The sequence below is a fragment of the Temnothorax nylanderi genome, unplaced genomic scaffold, assembly GCF_030848795.1.
Source record: "Temnothorax nylanderi isolate EJ_2023f unplaced genomic scaffold, tnyl_v1.0 TNYL_tig0016_pilon, whole genome shotgun sequence".
NCBI lineage: Eukaryota > Metazoa > Arthropoda > Insecta > Hymenoptera > Formicidae > Temnothorax > Temnothorax nylanderi.
The window spans coordinates 1425432-1443756 of NW_027249078.1; the positions used below are offsets into that span (position 1 = coordinate 1425432).

General features: G+C 43.6%; 1 protein-coding gene across 1 annotated transcript; it reads right to left on the bottom strand.

Moving 5' to 3' along the window:
* Positions 1–1781: 1781 nt before the first annotated feature.
* On the bottom strand, positions 1782–3840 carry LOC139768379 (uncharacterized). Its single transcript, XM_071698494.1, has 2 exons — positions 3482–3840; positions 1782–3108 (listed from the first exon to the last, which is right to left on the bottom strand). Exons 1-2 carry the CDS (start codon positions 3791–3793, stop codon positions 2182–2184), a joined length of 1239 nt encoding a protein of 412 aa, XP_071554595.1. The 5' UTR covers positions 3794–3840; the 3' UTR covers positions 1782–2181.
* Between the last annotated feature and the right edge of the window lie 14485 nt (positions 3841–18325).

Sequence of the window (18325 nt, forward strand, 5' to 3'; positions counted from 1 at the left end):
TCCACGAGCGGGAGTCTCGTTATATGTATTATCGTTTCATTTCATAGAATTTCTTCGCCGTTGCAAAAGTCATCGCGACGACGCGACGGCGCGGCGACGGGAAGGAGAGGGGAGGGGGCCTTACAGTCCCATCATCAATCAGAGCGCGCCCGCTTGCTCGCGTTTAATGTTTAATGGCCGACGACAGATGGCGCCAGCGGCACCGCGACAATCGCGCCGTGCCGAAAGGAAATTAACCGCGCGGCGCGCGGCGCGTCGTCGGCAGCGGGCAGCCGGAAACGGCAAGCGACGCGGACGACGCGGTGACGACGAGCGGGAGCCGGGAGCGGGCCCGTTCATGCGAGAGAATCCCTCACACTTCTGTCGCTCGCGGTTCCGTTCTCCAGCCGGAGCCCGGAGCCGGCTGTTCTCCACGTTCGCCAAACGAGTCCGACGGCGATGCGGCGATGCGACGATGAGGATGACGATGACGATGACGACGGGCGCGAATAATAGCCGCGAGACGGCGGAGCCGGCTGTATGGATAAACACTCGCGCGAAGGTAACGTCTACCATATGCCGGGCTAGAAAACCGGCTGTGATTTTTGCCCGGGCGCGAACGCTTCGCGCGTTTATACTTATACTTGCCGCGACGCGACACCCGGCCGATCGGCGCGTAGCGCTCCTCGGCGAATTTGCCTTTGCTTGTCGCCAATTCAAATGGGAAACGCGAGAAAATGATGAGATCCTTGTCATTTTGATCAATTGAATTGACGGGCGGTTGCAGATTGACTCAAAATAAGTCAAAGATATATCACCTACGTACAATTAATAAAATATGTATTTTTGTTCATATTTCTTTCAGTTTTTTTGTTTGATAAATCGTTAAGTATACCGGAATTTTAGAACAAGAATTAAGGATATTTTTATTTATTCTTACACAAATCGAAATCGATAACGATGCTTATCAAAATCAAAATATTAAACTTCGAATCCCATCGTGAAAATCAAAAGGATCTGTCCGGCGCGCGGCGGCGCGGCGTTACGTTGGTCCATTTGATGCATCTTGTTGCATAATTGATCTTATCTGCGGATAAATTTGTAATCATAATTTGCGTCGTTCTGATCGCTGAAGCGATCAATTCTCGGATACAGTCGGAAGATAGTCGCCGGCGCGGGCGCGCGGAACGTTTCTTGAACCGCGAGGGGGGTCCCGCCGCTCACTTCACCCCGCGCGCCCGCGCGCCCGTTCTCCGTTGACGCTGGTTGACGCCGGCGGCCGGCGCGGCGGCCGACCGCGAAGCGGTATAGAAGCGGTATAAACGCGACGGGCGCGTTGCCACGCGGTGGGACGCCACGGCACACGGCACACGGCGCACAGCGAGACCAGCAAAAACGCAACCTTCGTGCTTAAAGCGAGACGAGAGGCATGCCACGGTGACGGACCCGCGGCGCACCGTTGCACCTGCATCTCCCTGCTGCCCTGGCACTCCTACCTTACTGATCCCAACTGCGGGATACCGAGAATGCCCGCGAGCGAAAGAGGAACACGCTCCTCTCGCTCCCTTGCCCCCCTTTTAGAGGACCCGCCGCCGCCGCGCCGCAAAAATCGCGCTCTACGACGGTTACCCTGCCGTAAAGGCGTTTTACTTCACGCTTCGGAGATTTCTCTCTCTTCGTGCATATTATTCGAAAACAATGTTAGAAAAGATATTTCGAGACACCTTGAATATTTTCTCTTTTAGATAGAACTTTGATTTATCTGAAATAATGATGAAGATATTTCGAGGCATTTTGAATAGTTTCTTTTTTAGATAGAACTTTGATTTATTTGAATTTGCGAAAGGATTTAATATAAAATTCTATCGACGGTATCTCAGAGAAAAAGGTATAATACCGAGTCAATTTTTTTTATATGTAGTCGCACATTGCGACAGAAAAGAAATATCGATCATAGAAAAAAAACTTAAGTAACTGTACAAACCAGATACGAACGAAAATAAAAAAGTCAAGTCAACAGGACTAAAATACGAAAATAAAGACGGCATATATCAGGTATTAATTACACTTATATAATTAAACAAAAAATATGTAATAATAAAATTATCTAAATAATCTAAGGGAGGATACTGATTAATACGAGGAGACCCCGTAACATGTCTACGTATAAAAATAATAGGATTTGAACATATCGTTCGGACGTCAGGTTTCTCTGCTGCACGAGGAGCACGAGCACGAGCTGGAGCTGGAGCTGGAGCTGGAGCTGGAGCTGGTGCTGGTGCTCCGGCTGGTGCTAGAGCTGGTCGTATCGGACCGTGACGACGGACTCGAACTCGAGTCGCTCAGTAACGGTTGGCGCAAGTTCTTCGCTATGTCGCGGCATTCGGACTCGAACGATCGCATCTTTTTCGACGACGGCGAGGGTGGCACGCTCGCGTCGCTGTCGTCGCTCGCGCTCAACGTCGTCGTCTTCACTCCCATCGCCGCGCACGCCTGAGCCGGTTCAGGCAGATCGTAGCTGATGGTCCGCACCCCGTACATATCGCTAATGATCTTCCGGGGTCCCGGCTCTTCCCGAGTCTTGGGGACGCGCGTTCTCCTCGGCTTGATCAATTGGCACTCGAGGCTGATCCTCTTCAAGCGCGGCATGCCGTACACGACGCGATTCGCTCGGAAAGGAGGCACGTTGGAGGCGTTTTCTTTCAACAAAGAGTTAAGTATCCGGCCGGTCCCCTCGGTGTTCACCATGCCTTTCCCCACGAAAAATTCGGTCTCGAGGAAGTTTGCGGCGTACAACGGCGAGCGGACCTCTTTTGAATCGCCTACATTGTTGTTCTCGTCGCTCTCGTCCGCTCGCTCCTTTTTCTCGTAACATTCGCTCGCGTACTCGTCGGCCGAGCTGCGCGAGTCATCCGTGCTGGGATTGCTGGGAATCGGATTCATCTGGGGAGTGTAGTAATATCGCGCTATAATATCCGAGACATCGATCAACGATCTGTTATGATCACTATGATCGCTATGATCGCTTGCGGAAACTTGTCCCGAAGGTTTCGAACCCTTTTCGTCGTCCGACACCGACATCAGTTCCAAATCGGTCGCCGATTCCAAGATATCGCCCGTGCAATTTTCCTGTCAAAAAGGTTTTTTCTTAATAAGAAATATAATTCGTATTATCCTCAGCTTGACATTTTATTTAGTGATTGATATAATTTGTTAGTTTTATATTTTACATTCATCTGCTAGTATATATTCTCTTTAAACTATTTATAATTTGTGTTAGATTTTAAAATTCTACTAATAATTTTGTGAGCTGTGTAACATCGATCAGTAAAGAGAACTACTGTGATTAAACTTCAATTTCTCGCTATTGGGGTGTAAAAATCATCGAGATGACCATTTTTAGGTTAATTCAACCGTTCTATAACCGCGAGAAATACAGGAAATTGAAAAAAGAATAGGGATACAATTTTGCATCCCCCTTTTCGGAGTTTAATCGGCTCACCCTTCTGACGGTGACGGATGGAATGTCGATGCAGCGCGAGACAGGTCTGTACCACGTGTTGCATCCGCTGCGCGTATTGTGATAGTACACGCGGTCGGGATAGGTCTTAGATCGGCATTGAATCCAACCGTAGTTGTCGACGAATTCGCCGAATTCGGGACACGACTTGAGCGCGGACGCGGACACATTGTTGTTGCTACTGTTGCGGCTGTTGTTGCTGTAACTGCTGCGACTGTCACTGACACCGCTGTCATAGTTCGGATAATCGTCAACGTCGCTGTCGAAGTCGGTGATAGACGCGGCGGAATACATCCCGATACCGCACAATACATACTAATCGGCGATACTGTGCGTCTGTGGGTCTGTGCGGCGAGACGTCGACGTCGCTAGTTGAAAGCGAGCGCCGGGCACGAAACAAAACAAAACACGTCCGGGCGAATGCAAGCATTGCAAGCATCAACAACCCACACATGGTACACATCGATAATCGACATCTAGCGGTACCGCGTTACGATCGATATCGCGGCGAGTGCGCCCGTGCATAACACGAGCGCGCAGGAAGGTTTTGTTATTCGCGTGGTCCCGCGATAGGCCGCAATTTAACACAGTTCGCACGAACGCGCCGAGTATCAAACTGTTCTTTAGAATTAAAAAAAAGACGGATTAAAATAAAGATTGTCTGACGATCGAGTTCTAATCCTCGGTTCGTAATCCTGAACCTCCAATGCGAAGTTTGATATGAATTCTATTCATATTTTTATGTTATATTTTTATTTATTTTTGAAAGGCGCAGCGTTGTACGAGAAAAATTCAATTTATATATTTGATTTATTTTGTCATGTAGAATCATCTAATAATAATAAGAGAAAACTATAATAGCTATGTATAGTGTGCTAGTCATTAAGTTTATCTCTCTTTATTCTATCGTTAGGTTTATCTGTCTACGCTCGCGTTTTTCAGATCTTCAGTCTTTGAAAAAACCTCGCAGGGCATTGTAAGCCTATAAAACAGGTCAGGAGGACCGACTGACCGAGAACCGACGGCTAAGATTTTTTATTCATCTTTTTTCCGGAAGAAACGTCGGGAGAATACGTAATGCAATATGGTCGGCGTGCATCCCGATGCACGGCTTATTATTCGCGACCGTGCGTGCATAGTTTTTATTATTCGCGACGTATCTCTCTCGAGAACGCTCCCGCGGTCCCGCCGCGCCGTGTTCTGGTTCCCGCCTTGTTCCACATCCTCCTCCCTTTTTTTCACAATAGCCGCTCCGCTTTTCCTCGAAATTCTTAATCCTGGTTTAGAATATGTAATGAAGGCGCACCAGCTGCCACGTGGTTATTTGATACTGTGCGGCGTTTTGCCATCCATCGTTATTTATCTGTAGCGACTTTTAGGCACAGCCTAATTATATCTATTCTTATATAAATTCTTACATGTCGTGATGTATTCTCTTGCGAAATGAGATTTTAAGCCTTAGATGCATGACTTCCTAATGAATCGTGCAAAAATTCAATGGCAGAGGAATGATTTTATTAATTTTATATCAAAAATTGTCTTAAAATTTCTCTGAAAACAATTCATAAATTAAGGTAGAAAATGACGACAAAGGTGTTGGGTAAAAGAAAAATACTTTAAGATCTTGAAAATTCCTCTCATGCATCCATAAGAGTTAAATACCTCCCAGAATTTTCACCAAATTTTAAGTGAATGAATGAATCAAATAAATGTTGTAATTTTAGCGAATTATATGTAAAATACATTAAATAAATATTGTGGTTTAGAGAATTGCATATAGAAAACGTTTACTTATCCAGATAAGTTTCAATTCCTAGTTTTAACTCTGATTCATGTAACGACAATGAAAATATAAAAATCGAATTATTCTTGGTGTTTGCCGACGCGAAATGCAGTTCTCCGCACCCACCTACTGCGCGTGACAGAAAATCCTTGACAGATTCGCGCAATAATTTCGCTCAGACTGCTAAAGGTCGAGTCTCGTGATTTATGAACATCACAAAATGTTCTGTTTCTTCGCTTCATTATTAGGCGTTTACACGCGGCGGCCTTGTTTGAAAATAATAAGAATACTGAGAATACTCTATTGACCTTTCTCTTCGTGACTGTCGTTCTTAACAAAACATCTATCCGTGATGTTCTTTTTGCGTAAGATCCCTATCATAAACTTGTTAAAAATTTCTTTCTATTTTAGAATAGTAAAATTTTAGGCTTTATAGCGTTTTGGATACATTTTTTACAGATGTATTGAATATTTAGTTCTTTTTAGCTTTCTTTCGGAAAAAAAATTTAGACCGTATCTGATGTCAAAGGATTTTTTGCCTTGTCGCGCTCGATTCTCGCAATTGCGGAAAATTTGGTAAAGAAAGCGCGCGGCGAAGAACAAATTCGCAGAAAATAAACTCAAAAAAGTTCAAGAAAGCCTGCCGGCTCGCCGCAAGAACGGTACAAAAAAAAAAGGATAGGCGGTTAGGTCTAACATGAAAGATCTTGTAACTCGAGAATTTCTCGGACCTTTGATCGCAGGGCGGGGGAGTTCTCTTTTTATTCATGGATCCGCTTTGGATCGCGCGCGGCTGTGCGGATATGAAGTTTCCTCATTCTTCTCTGCTCTTTTACCGAACGGTCATATTCGAATGCAGTCCAGTTTTATGACCGCAGCTTCCGAGGACAGTGCCTTGACGTCTAAAAATAGACGTCAAGGTAATATAACGAACGATCGAGTAAGATCGATCACTTTGCTCCGTTTTGATATGCAGTGCGGGCATCACTGAGATACGAAAGAAAACTCGAGTAGGGGGGGGGGGTAATCTTATAACAAAATCGCTCAACTGAAGAGCACGAGAGAAAGTCTCATTTTGTAGAACATCAAAGCATCTTACGCTGAAATATATTCTTATACAAATATATCTCGCTATACGATTGAAACAAAAATACATATATTTAACCATTAAGGGTTGACACGAGGAAACGTTGGTTACCTCTCATGTGAAATTGTCATAAAATATACAGATAGTATTTCTGCAAAATTTATTGCAATATACATTGAAAATTAATATAAAAATGTTAAATAAAATACTTCTTACATATAACCTTTGACATTCTATATGATCAGAAAGTTGGGTATGTACGCTCTTACGTTAGTACTGATATTGCGAAAATATGCATTAGATTTCAAGCAGTAAACGTGGGGCATGTTCTTTCCAAGGTATCTTCAATAAAGACAGCGCGCGATAGGCTCCATTTTCGTGTTCGCGAGCTAAACGCGGCTTATTCTATTCTCCGCGCGTGATAAGGAACGAGTAGGAAGTACCGGACGCGATAAGAGATATACCATCGCCGTAATCCTCGACAACGAACGCACGCAAAAATCCTTCCCCTCTTCCCTCACGAGAAAGGGTTACCTCTTCCCCACGATCGTTCACGCCTGAGTTGTCCCTTCGTCGCGCTATCGTCTCGTCGCCTTGCTCGCGTTCGTGGAATCCGTCGTAAGGAAATGTAAAAGGAAATGTAAAAGACCGATCGCGAAGAATTTGTAGTTTAAAAGGATCTGCGTACAACGCGCGGTCGAGCGAGCACGACGCCGCGCGCCGACGACGACGACGACCACAACGGTGATGAACGGAAGGGAGGAGGGAGAGGAAAAAGCGAAGCGCGAAGAAATGCGAGAGGAGGAGAAAGATGACGAGAGAACTATCGAAGTGAGGTTCGCGCGCGCCGCGCGCCGCGCCGGTGGTGACGGTGGCGAACGATGATGGTGATGGTGGTGGTGGTTTGGACCGTTAGTTGGCCCCGGCGGGAGCGTTGTCCGGGCACACCGCGCGTTACTATTCCCCGTCCTCCTCCTCGCCGTTCCTTCTCCTCCTCCTCCTTCTCCTCCACCGCTGTATCTCTTTTCTTATACGACGTGCTCTCCCTTTCTCTGTCTATTCTCTCTTTCTCTTTTCCCTCTGTACCTCTCTCGGTCAAGCTCCCGCCCGCCGTTCCCGCGTTCATTCTACCACGGACTTCCCCATGGCGACCCTTCCGCGCCGCACCGGTTAACCAATATGGCGGTGGTCCGGTCTCTGCCTTCCCTCGCCGCACCGGCGAAGAAACGCGCGGCAAAAAGGCGCATCGTGAGGAATTCTCGTTTTGCGCACTTGAATCCGACCTATTCGCCGTATTCCCCGATGCTTGATTTTATCCGAGAAATTTCGCTCGTTCGAGGAAGACATCCAGACTCTCCGTCTACCTTCCATTGATTCGAATCGATTCGAGGAGCGTTCGTCAATCGTTAATTTTCTTCTTTTCTAACGTCCGTAGGAGCTGTAAAGAATATTTTGGCATATAATCAGCACATTTCGATATATTTTTGTACGCTAATAAGCTTCTTGTTTTTATTTGATTATGCGGGAAGCAGATAACAATATATACTTTTCTCACAATCGTAGGATCACATATTTATTCATATATACACATATGCAAATAAATGTTACACTACTTACAGAGTAACTGCGTATATGAAATTATGTGAGAAAGGGTTTTATGTACTCTGGTAAAATACGCTTTATGTGTGAAATTCCATATTTCTAAAGAACTCAAACTATATAATTGTATATGAATCGCTGAGACGATCCTTTTACCGTTAATGCAATGGATGTCTACAGAAAGAAAGGCTCGAGATTTTATTGCTCATCGTTCGTAGCACAAGATACGAAATTAGAGTCTTTGGAAGATGCGAGGTCCAAGAATAGTTGTCACGAAAATAAAATCAATTTTTTTGTCAGAGCACAGCAATAGACAGGAGTACATGTATAGGACAATAATTTTACTTGAGATATTGTGATACATCTGGTATGCCTTTGTTAAAATTTTGACATTCTTCTGGAATTCTCTTTAAACGAAAATTTTATATTAATATGTTCCACTGCCTAACTTATTTCTCAATTTTTATTAGATTAATTAGCAAAATCAGCAACTGATAAAAATTATTTCTGTCAATTTCAATGTTCACAATTGTTTATAAAAATTATTTTTTTTTATAGTAAAAGAGCAATTATTATAACAGTCTTGTACACCAAGTTTCGACGTTTTCTTCTTAATATCCTAGCTTGTGTGCAACACTTTTGTGTATTAGGGTATCCTACCAGAGGATACTCGCGAAGAGAGATAAATATGATTAGAGCACCAACTACGACGAACATAGTTTCACCAAAAACGCGATATAACGTGCGACTATTGATCGAATGTTCATTTTGAGACTGTCGACGAAACGACATTGTTAAACGAACTGAGTGCCGAGTTGATCGCTGGGCCAGTGGGTCCCCTCGTCTGCTTCTCCGCAAGGATAACAGTTCACGGGTGTACCGTTCGCGCTAACGTTATCCGCGCCGTTTTAATATCGTATCTCCAACTTCGTCATGATGATCGAAAGTAAGAAAGTGAATACCTGGGTGGGTGAATGCGGCCAAGTTACACATACACGAAAACAATCAGGTTCAGAGGTGTCCTAAATGCGTCATTGACTAAATACTTCATAACTCTAGACGTAGACGTAACACACGAACAATCATATAATGTGTTATGGAAAAAGAAAGAATTAGATTCTGCATTTTTCGAATAATATATGTTAAAATCCGCGGAAAACGACCGAAAAGATTATTTGTTTCCCTGACATTTGTTCAATGCATAATAATTCGCTGAAGACTTCCACATCTTCCGTTAGGCTAAATCCAGGATTATCTTCATTTATAAACATATGCGTATAATTTTATAGACATACGTCCGTAATGATGACGAATTATCGTACGACGGGATATAACGAAAAGATCTTGCGCTGCTAATGGATACATTAGACTGTTAGACCGACCGACCAGATAACGATCGCAGAAACGCACTACGCGGAATAATCTCCGCCGCGGCTCGCTCGTGCGTTGAACCTTGCGATGTGGCCTTGTTAAAGAAACAGCTAACGGGGACAGCTACGACACTAGAGATCGCGATGCCGATATAACGATCCAATTCAAATGTACGCCGCGCCCTTGACACGTGCGCAAATAGCAAATGGTGACAGCTCGAGCTGAGTTTTGATCGCAATTGGACAGATACATCGCAAAATGAGACAGACTCGTTGTTACCTTGACCCTTCACACGCGCCCATCTCGTCCGACATAAAACGCCTCTGATCTGAGATTCAGGTCGTTTTAAATTCCCTTAAACGCCTTCATCAGTCAAGCTTTTAAAGAAAACTGTCGCAAGTGTAGCGACAAGAAACGATTCTCGTATCCTCTCTATTGTTACAAGCGACATCTCCCACATTACAAAACCCTTTGGCTACGGTGGAGCTATACCCAAAGTTCGGCGAAACAAATACAAATCGAAAACACTTCTGCTTGATAGTGACAAGGTATAGCAGCATAGAAAAAGGCCATTATAGTAATGTTTTGCTCCAAAAAAATCATTTAAAGAGACGTCACTAGTGGATGTGTCGTTCCGAAGAATTGCTTATTGTTAGCGGGAAGCTACTACAGTGGCATGTAAGTAGCCAAAGGGTGGAACATTTATTTGTTCAACCGTCCGGTTAAACCACGTATAACCTTCCGATCGTCATCACCTCGGTAAATTTTCACGAAAAACCGACGTCGATTTCTCGCTCGACCGTTCGCAGGTATTACGCAAGTCGTCACGCTCGCCTGTTACAATGGATCCAAATACGCGGCTTGACGATCTCGTAAGCGGTAGTCGGGCTTACGATAGTGGAAGGTTGCCCGTTAGCCGGGTGATACACAAGCTCGGCAAAAGCGCCGGGAGGCGCATCTTCTCGCGCCGACGAAAGTAGGATCGCGCTCGATTTTCACTCTCCGTGTTTTCGATTACATAAGTAGCCGCTGAACGCGAAGACGCGGCTTACGGTTTAATAAAACAGTTATGTTCGCGCTTACGCGCTTACCGCATGTACTTGGACGTACGCGTCGAACTCCTCCTTCGGGACGTGCTCCGTCTTATCGGCGAACGAATTAATATGTCGAGCGACATGGTGATCGACATTACGACGCTTTCTCATTAACATTTCATTGATTCAAGTTAACGAGACAGCTGCATTCGATAAATTTACGTGCCCCGGCGACGTAACGAGTCAAGGAATGCAAAATTAATTAAATTAAAGATTACAAACTGATTAGAGAATGATAAAAGCTTAAGCGGAATCGAATCGCGGGAGAATTGACGTATAGTTAATTATTACGTATAATATCCAAAGTGTACATTATCCAAAAAAGACGATTAAATAGGATAACAACCAGATTTTCACGCTATTAATTGAATCAGGACGGTATACAACATATTGTAGGTAGGACGAAATAATGCGCTCATTTTTCTCGCTCGTACGAGGATGTAATTTATCTCCTGCGAAAGCTTTTTCATGGGCCACTGAGGTCACTAAATGGTCGACACTTTCGCTCATCATGTCCTTGGGAAGGTTGAACACATCTGCTGATCCGGGGATTACCTTACAGTATGCGTAACGCGCGGTGCGACACGATACGTTCCGTTAGAACGATCCTACTGACTCAATTTGCTGCCACTGGATGAACAAGTGCAACCAGCTCGAGACGAGCCTCGATTGCATTAAGAGTCAGATAATAAGAGAAAGAAAGAGAGAGAGAGAGAGATTTAATTAAACGAAACTAATCACGATTCCATCCTACAGAGCATATTTGAAGAAGATGGAAAAATAATCGGCTGAAGAATTTATTTCCAATCGCCTTTTAAATCGATATTTTTGAAACATGAAGATTGAAACATGTTACAAAGCTACATATATGGAAAGAAGAATTTCTTCATTTCTCAAAAATATGGAGATACGGCTTGGAAATAAATTTTCAATTTTATACGTAATGCAAATGGGAGATGTTTTGTTTAACTCTGCCATTCCTTTCGAATCTAGTCGGCCTACTTTCATGATTTTAATGTGATATATCTATTCGTAAAGTATCTTAATATATTTAAATTTCATGATTTTGATTGCCATTCATTCTCAAATTGATCTTTGCACGATACAGATAAGAACAAATATGATTAAAATGATGTTTAAATGTAAATGCATCAAAATGTATATGTCTGTGAGTTTCCTGTTGCCTATATTGATTATTATCGAAACAGATACTTCTGAAATACCTTCCTTCTCCGATAGTTGTTTTTGTTGAGGTAATTTTTCTGCACTTTACGATTATTAGAACAAAAAACGCCCTTTTCAAGAACCGATTACCTGGGGAAGTGAACAAAGAAGTCGGAAGCAAGCATTCTTTCTTCAACGGAAAGAGGTTGCCTCGCCCAAGTAGGCGTGATGCTTCGGCTTCTCAGCCTGAAAGGATCGCTGGGATTCCTTCTAAGTGAACGATCGTCGGTTTGCTGTGCAAATACTCGACTCATGCACCATACACACACACACACACACACACACACACACACACACACACATACATGGGCCACCTAGCATGCCTGTCCCATCCGTGAGCGTCTAACGGTGCCCGGGTTGGAACATTCGGCTATTAGCTAACCCCGGCTTGCGCAATTACGGTTGCGCAACGCGGCAACATAATCCTTAAAAGTGTTACAGCAACGGAATAAATGCCTCTTGTCTCCACGCCCCTCCCTCTCATTCCGCTGCTCCTCCTCCATCACGATTCCTTTTTCGGTCTTTCTCCGTCGCGTCGGTTCTCTTTGTCGTCGTCGGAGCGGCCGAAGAGCGAGACGGAAAAAGACGGATTACTCTCAAACTCTCACTACAGCCTTGACCCACTGAACCCAGGCTATCGCGGTTCTCGATCTCACCGAATCTTTTTCTTTCGCGAGACGACGGCGATCGCGATCGATGGATGAATTTTAAAAATCAACGCCCGACGAAAATTTGGAGATAAGCATCGATTGTATTCGAAGGAGGAATCGCTGATCGTGATTTTCGTTGAAACTCCATGTAATATATAATGTTCTCTTTCTCTTTCATTTAATTTTATTACATATTTATGTGCACGCATGCACATGTGTGACAGGACAATTTATTATTTAATTGAATTCGTTTACTTTTCCGCATCGTGACGAGACTCGCTACGAAGCTGTGAGACTCGGTGAAAATTGTATTACCGATATTATCTAACGATGGAAAGTAGCGCAAGGCCGCTTTCTTCTTACTCAACCGACTATTACACCTGAACACTGTAACACGCCGGCGAGCTCTTTCTCTTTTCGAACCGTCGCGCGTCGCGTCGTCCGTCCGCGGAAGCGAGAAATTAATGCGGTCGTCAAAGAATCGTTCCTCGCGAGGAAAAGAAACGCACGGAAAAGTGCTTTTCACTCTCAAATGTCTTTTTAAAGCTGTGGATCGATCTTTTAGAAAACTTGTCTCTCGTGTTAGTTCCTGAGACGTGGCAAATGGAAGTTTAGACCGAGTTAACGTTTTCACTTATATTAGAAATAGATCTTGTTTTATATATCTACATGCGACTATCGTATTAAAAATGTTCAAGTTAATCGAGCCGGCTTTTCCTTTCCGCGAATTACAAAACAAGATTGGTAATTGCCCTACGCAGGTTGTTTCTCAGCATTTCATATTCCGCTACTCGCCTTATTGCGAACTCAGTTTAAAATTAAAAATCATACATGCGCGGTCTTAATAATCTGATTAATTATTAATGCGCGGTAGCGAGAGAAATAATCGCTTACACTAGCCGCTTATAAACGCTTACATTATAAACTCTCCAATTAACAACGTGAACTTCGTAAGAAAATGTTTCTTTTTTTAATCAGATTGTCTGGTTTAAACTTGTTACAGATTTTACCGTGAATCTGGAATAATATTACATATTAATCTTGATTTCGAGTAAAAAAGGTTGAAAACATATACGTCGTATGATGCGTGATGCTTGTTATTACACGTGTCTCGTCCGTGGTAACGGGATAAGGAACCAAACCGACCGGCCTACTTACGCACGGACGTTCACGTACATTGAGCCGAGTTCGTCCCAAGCCCAAGAATCGCTTTAAGACCCAAGACGCGCATAAGCGATACGCATGTAATCCCAAAGATTTACAGCCGAAATTCCGAATAACTACGATACCGCCGACTATTTGCGACGCCGAAGCCGCTCTATCATCGATCGGTGAAAATACATAAGAAATATTAAATAAATTTTAATAATTTATCTCCTTTTTCAGCGACGTTGAAAAAGGAGATAATTGGATACTTAATTGGATAGAAAGGAAAACACTTATTACTATTACTTGTAATGATAAATTATTCATAATTATTCACTGAATTATGAATATAGATATTTGATAAAAGAACTATATATTGAAAAATATCACTTGTTTATCAAGAAGTAAGATTATCACAATGTATATATGAGAATTTTCTTGTAGGATTTAATATAAAACTAAGTAGACTAATATTTAATATATCGCAATGAGAAAGAAATATGCTATAAACAGGAGAGAACAGCATACTAATTAGACCGACTTTTTTATTTGAAATCGTGTTGTAGATCGTTTTAAAAAGGTACTTAGTTATTCGACGCGAATCGCTTCTTCAAGATTCGTCCGGCGAACATCCAGACCAGCCGACAGATACGCGAAGGAATTTCGCAATTTGCTGAACCGGCAACGTAGCGGCTAACAAGAGCGAAGTTACGACGCTCACTGGCTCGTTGAAAACCAATTTTAGCTTGTCGCGAAGCCGCAGCTAGAAGCAAAAAGGGGCAACCGTCGATTTCCTTCGATATTTTATAACGCGGCCAACGGGTGTCATATCTATCGGCTCTTTCGATTTTTTCTCTTCAGTCGTAAATACCTCGCATTATTTTTACTCAAAATTGTTACAAGATTACTCCTGGCAGATTTATGATATATCTTTGCGCGACCTTTTTGCTACCGGACATTAACATATCCTACAGAAGTAATATATGCAGGAATCTATTTTCAATCAGTATCACGTTAATATATTCGACGTTTACTATCTACTTAATATTTCGGAGACGATGATAATTTCGCAGGCCTAAATAGATGAATTTTCGACCAATAATTTGGTTAATAAGGTCAAATAACGAGATTAAAGGAGACGTTACTTCATTCTTATCTTATGCATAATGTCTTTTATAAATTAACAGATATTTTTATTTTATCCTTCGAATCTCAAGCTTCTTTTTAAATTTAAAGAGAGCTCTCAGATTTCTTCGATCTCCGCACACGGATTTACCCCTGCTAACCCCTTTTGATCGTTCTGCCTTTCATGCGACAGCACATTCTCTGCCGCGACCTCGCTCCTGTTTCGAACGAAGGTTCGTCGACTTCGACATTGAATTTTGGTGCCCAGCAGGTTTTCGTTTCGTAACATCGTCACGTGATTTCACCGTGTGGTATCGTGATATTGGCCGCATGTATATACGCGCATACGTGGGCTGACTAAACGCCTTATATACTCCTGGCCTCTCCTCGTCTACCCATGCATTCGAATCTCCTATTACGCCTTCGGTTTCTCTATATATAGCGTAATCGAGTGTACCTCGTAATCTTCCCTTCTACGTATTCACGATGTTATACGTGCATCGAAAGTAAAAGATTTGTCCAACGCAAAAAATCCGATTAGCGCAATAAATATTTTATTATTACATCTTATTACATGGTGATAAATTTGAATTATTACACCGTATATCATATTGCTTATTTCAATGGTGAGACAAGAGAGAGACATATAATATCCTATTAAATTATTATTTTGTAACATTAATAAACTGTGACAGGGTGTACGTGCCTAATTCAACGGATTATTCTTATAAATGGTATGATTAAAAGCGCGTCATTTCTCACGGATTAAATCAACAGAATATTTGCGAAGATTTTGCACTAAAGCTACGTTTAATAATAGAATATAATTGTCTGCTACGATTTTCGCGAGCTCGTCGGACACGCCGAAATTAAATTCGCAAGGTCGCCGTTCGTTTTGCTACTTCGCGATCGCTTTATGCGTATGCGAATCTACCAACGCGAACGAAAGAGATATCGCACGGATTTCTCACCGAGCGCGAGCGTGCATGGAACGCTGCGAGACTCGAGACCTTCACCGTGGAGATCTTGAACCATAGCCGGCGCACCGAGACAGACCGGTACCAAGATGGCGGCCGTGGCCGAGGAACGGACGTCGGACGAGTCGCAGCCTCGGCGCGATTGTGTAATGGCGGCCCGAGCCGGGGTCTCGCGGGGCCCCACGAGAGAGGTGAACGTCCTGCGAGGCTCGTACCCCCCTCGCGTCTCTCCCTCTCTTGCGCGGTCCCCTCTTCTTCTCCTTTCCTCTCCTTACCACGCGGGACCCCTCTTTTTCCTACCTCTTCACTCTTTTTCTCTCGCGGACTCGTCTTTATCCTCGCTACCATGGGGACGACGAATGCCAACCGCGCTAGCGAAGGCTACGAAGTACGAAGCTCGTCGAAGCGAACAAGTGCGCTACCGACTGACGTGGAACCTCATTTCGGCCAAGTGTCATCGCCCTCGCGTAGGTAAACAGCGACCACGGCGTTTCCCCGGACCTAATTCGGGGCCGCGGAATGGTATTCCGAAGATAAATGAGATGTCCCCCACAGATATGCCTTTCACAGCGACGCATCATGCTCTTTTCGCTGTTACCTACCAACATTACCGCTCTAGAATTCGAATCTCGGCGCGGTGGAGAGAGAGAGATTTGGTTTTAATCTCCTCTCTGACATTCAGGATCTTACGAAAGAAGTCTGACTCTTCGATAGTATCTATAATCCGTGTATCGAAAACGTGACGTTATACTTTTAAAATGTTTAACCGCATTTGGCGTAAATCCTTCTTACGCTTTTAGATTTTTATTAATTAATGATGTTCTCCAGTATATTTTGACATACGAGCCTATTTTTGTAATGTTACTGCTAGGCATATATCCAATACCCTGATTATTATATTGAATATAAAAAATCGTATTGTATATATGTAAAAAAAAGTGTTGCATCCATTTTAAAGAATCCTGCATTAATATTTGACGTGTCTTGTAACCACTTTTGCGGTGTAATACATCTAAATCTTATTCAGATATTATGCTATAGGCAAAACCAACGTTTCACGCAGTTGAAATCCTGATCGAGGAAGAAAATCTTAATCGAGATTTATGATTTATCGCAGTGTTTTTCTTATTCCAGTTTATTCCTCTCCTCATCGCGTCTGAGTATTCGGGATCTCCAATTACGTCGCGATCTGTATCTTTACCTCTGCAGTATTGCACGCATGCAATCTCGTTGCATCATCGGTTCTTACGTTAAACCGTGATTATTTTCATCATCGAGACCAATTGACGCGCACAAGGACTCGTACCTGTCTTCACTGACAACTTATAGTTGACGTCTACACGTGTCTGATCTGAGCGTAAAAAATGACGCTTCTAATCACGCATTTTTCCGCAACTGTATCTCGCGCGTTCATTTACAACGCAAATGTAGTCTCGCGCCGGCCGGCGCTATTTTAAATTTGATTAATCATAAATCTGCAAATAATGCGTATCATTTTACACAATGCGACATATATTACACGCTCGACCATAAACATTTTCTTCAGCGTCTTTTTTATTGCTTCATCGATCGAAACTGGTGCGAATAATTCCAGCGGCATGCGCAATTTTTTATCCGCCGCCAAAAAACTGACGTCCTTCGTCGCGGGGCGTCGTGACTGATGAAAAGTGACGGCTCGCTCCGCGAAAAGTGGGCTGATGCTGGGGAAAAACCTCTCCGGCGAGGATGAAAAACGGCGCACTACAAAATGGCGCCGGCGCGTTTCATAGCATGGAATCTGATATTACCTCACTACAGCCGTGGCAGTGACAGTGGCCCTCTCTCTCTTCCGTTCCCCTCTTTCCCGCGGCTCCTCTGGCCTCTGGCCGCCGCGCCGTTGTCGTCTACTCTTTCCTCTGCCAAGCCCTCCTTTCCCGTCCTCTTACCCACCGGCTGTACCTGTCACGTCGCCACAAGGAAACTATGAAGCGTTAATTATAGTAGGTACACGCGGTAGCGGCTCGGAACGAAAATCTTGGAACAAACACGCGAGCTAGGCCGTTTCGCGATGTGCATTCTCGTAACCGCGGAGCGATCATCGTCACGCAATATTTAATCTTTTCCTGATCCTAAAATCGTCGAGCTGCTCACTTTCGACACTAACAAATGCTGTATCCAGAATGATACAGGTATTGCTAAAAGATTGTTAATTAACTTAAAATTCGTTCCGATAAACAATCTTTTTAATTAGGCATCTTAGACGATTAAAGAATCACACTTACGCCGATATTGATAACCTTTTTTATCTCTAACGGTGCTTGTTGAGCATCGAGCTGTCTTTCAGACGTAATATAAAGAACGACGTCGACGTTTTCGGTATGAAAAGAATTCGAACGCTCGTCTCGACTTGGTGACTCACAAGTGTGCCGTGCGTGAACCGCAAGCCCGATGAAATAATCGCCTCATCCATATTTAAAAGCGAGTCTTACTGCGAAAATTGTGTCATATTCTTTACGATTACGTTTGCGTCGCGCGAAACACTCGCGTTATCCTCGCGGTCGAGCGCGCCTCGCGTGAATCTACAGTTCGAAACTCCAGATCCTGGAACGGAGTAAAACCACGTCGACGTCGTTGTCGTTATTGGAGAATATATTATAATCCTGCTTCAAAGCGAGATTGCGCATGTTATTCGTGCACATCAAGGATAAGTTGAGCGACGAGGGGCAAAGAGAGAATTTTTACACGCGGTCGCACTTCCTTCCGGTTGGGGCCTGTAAAGAAATCGATCATA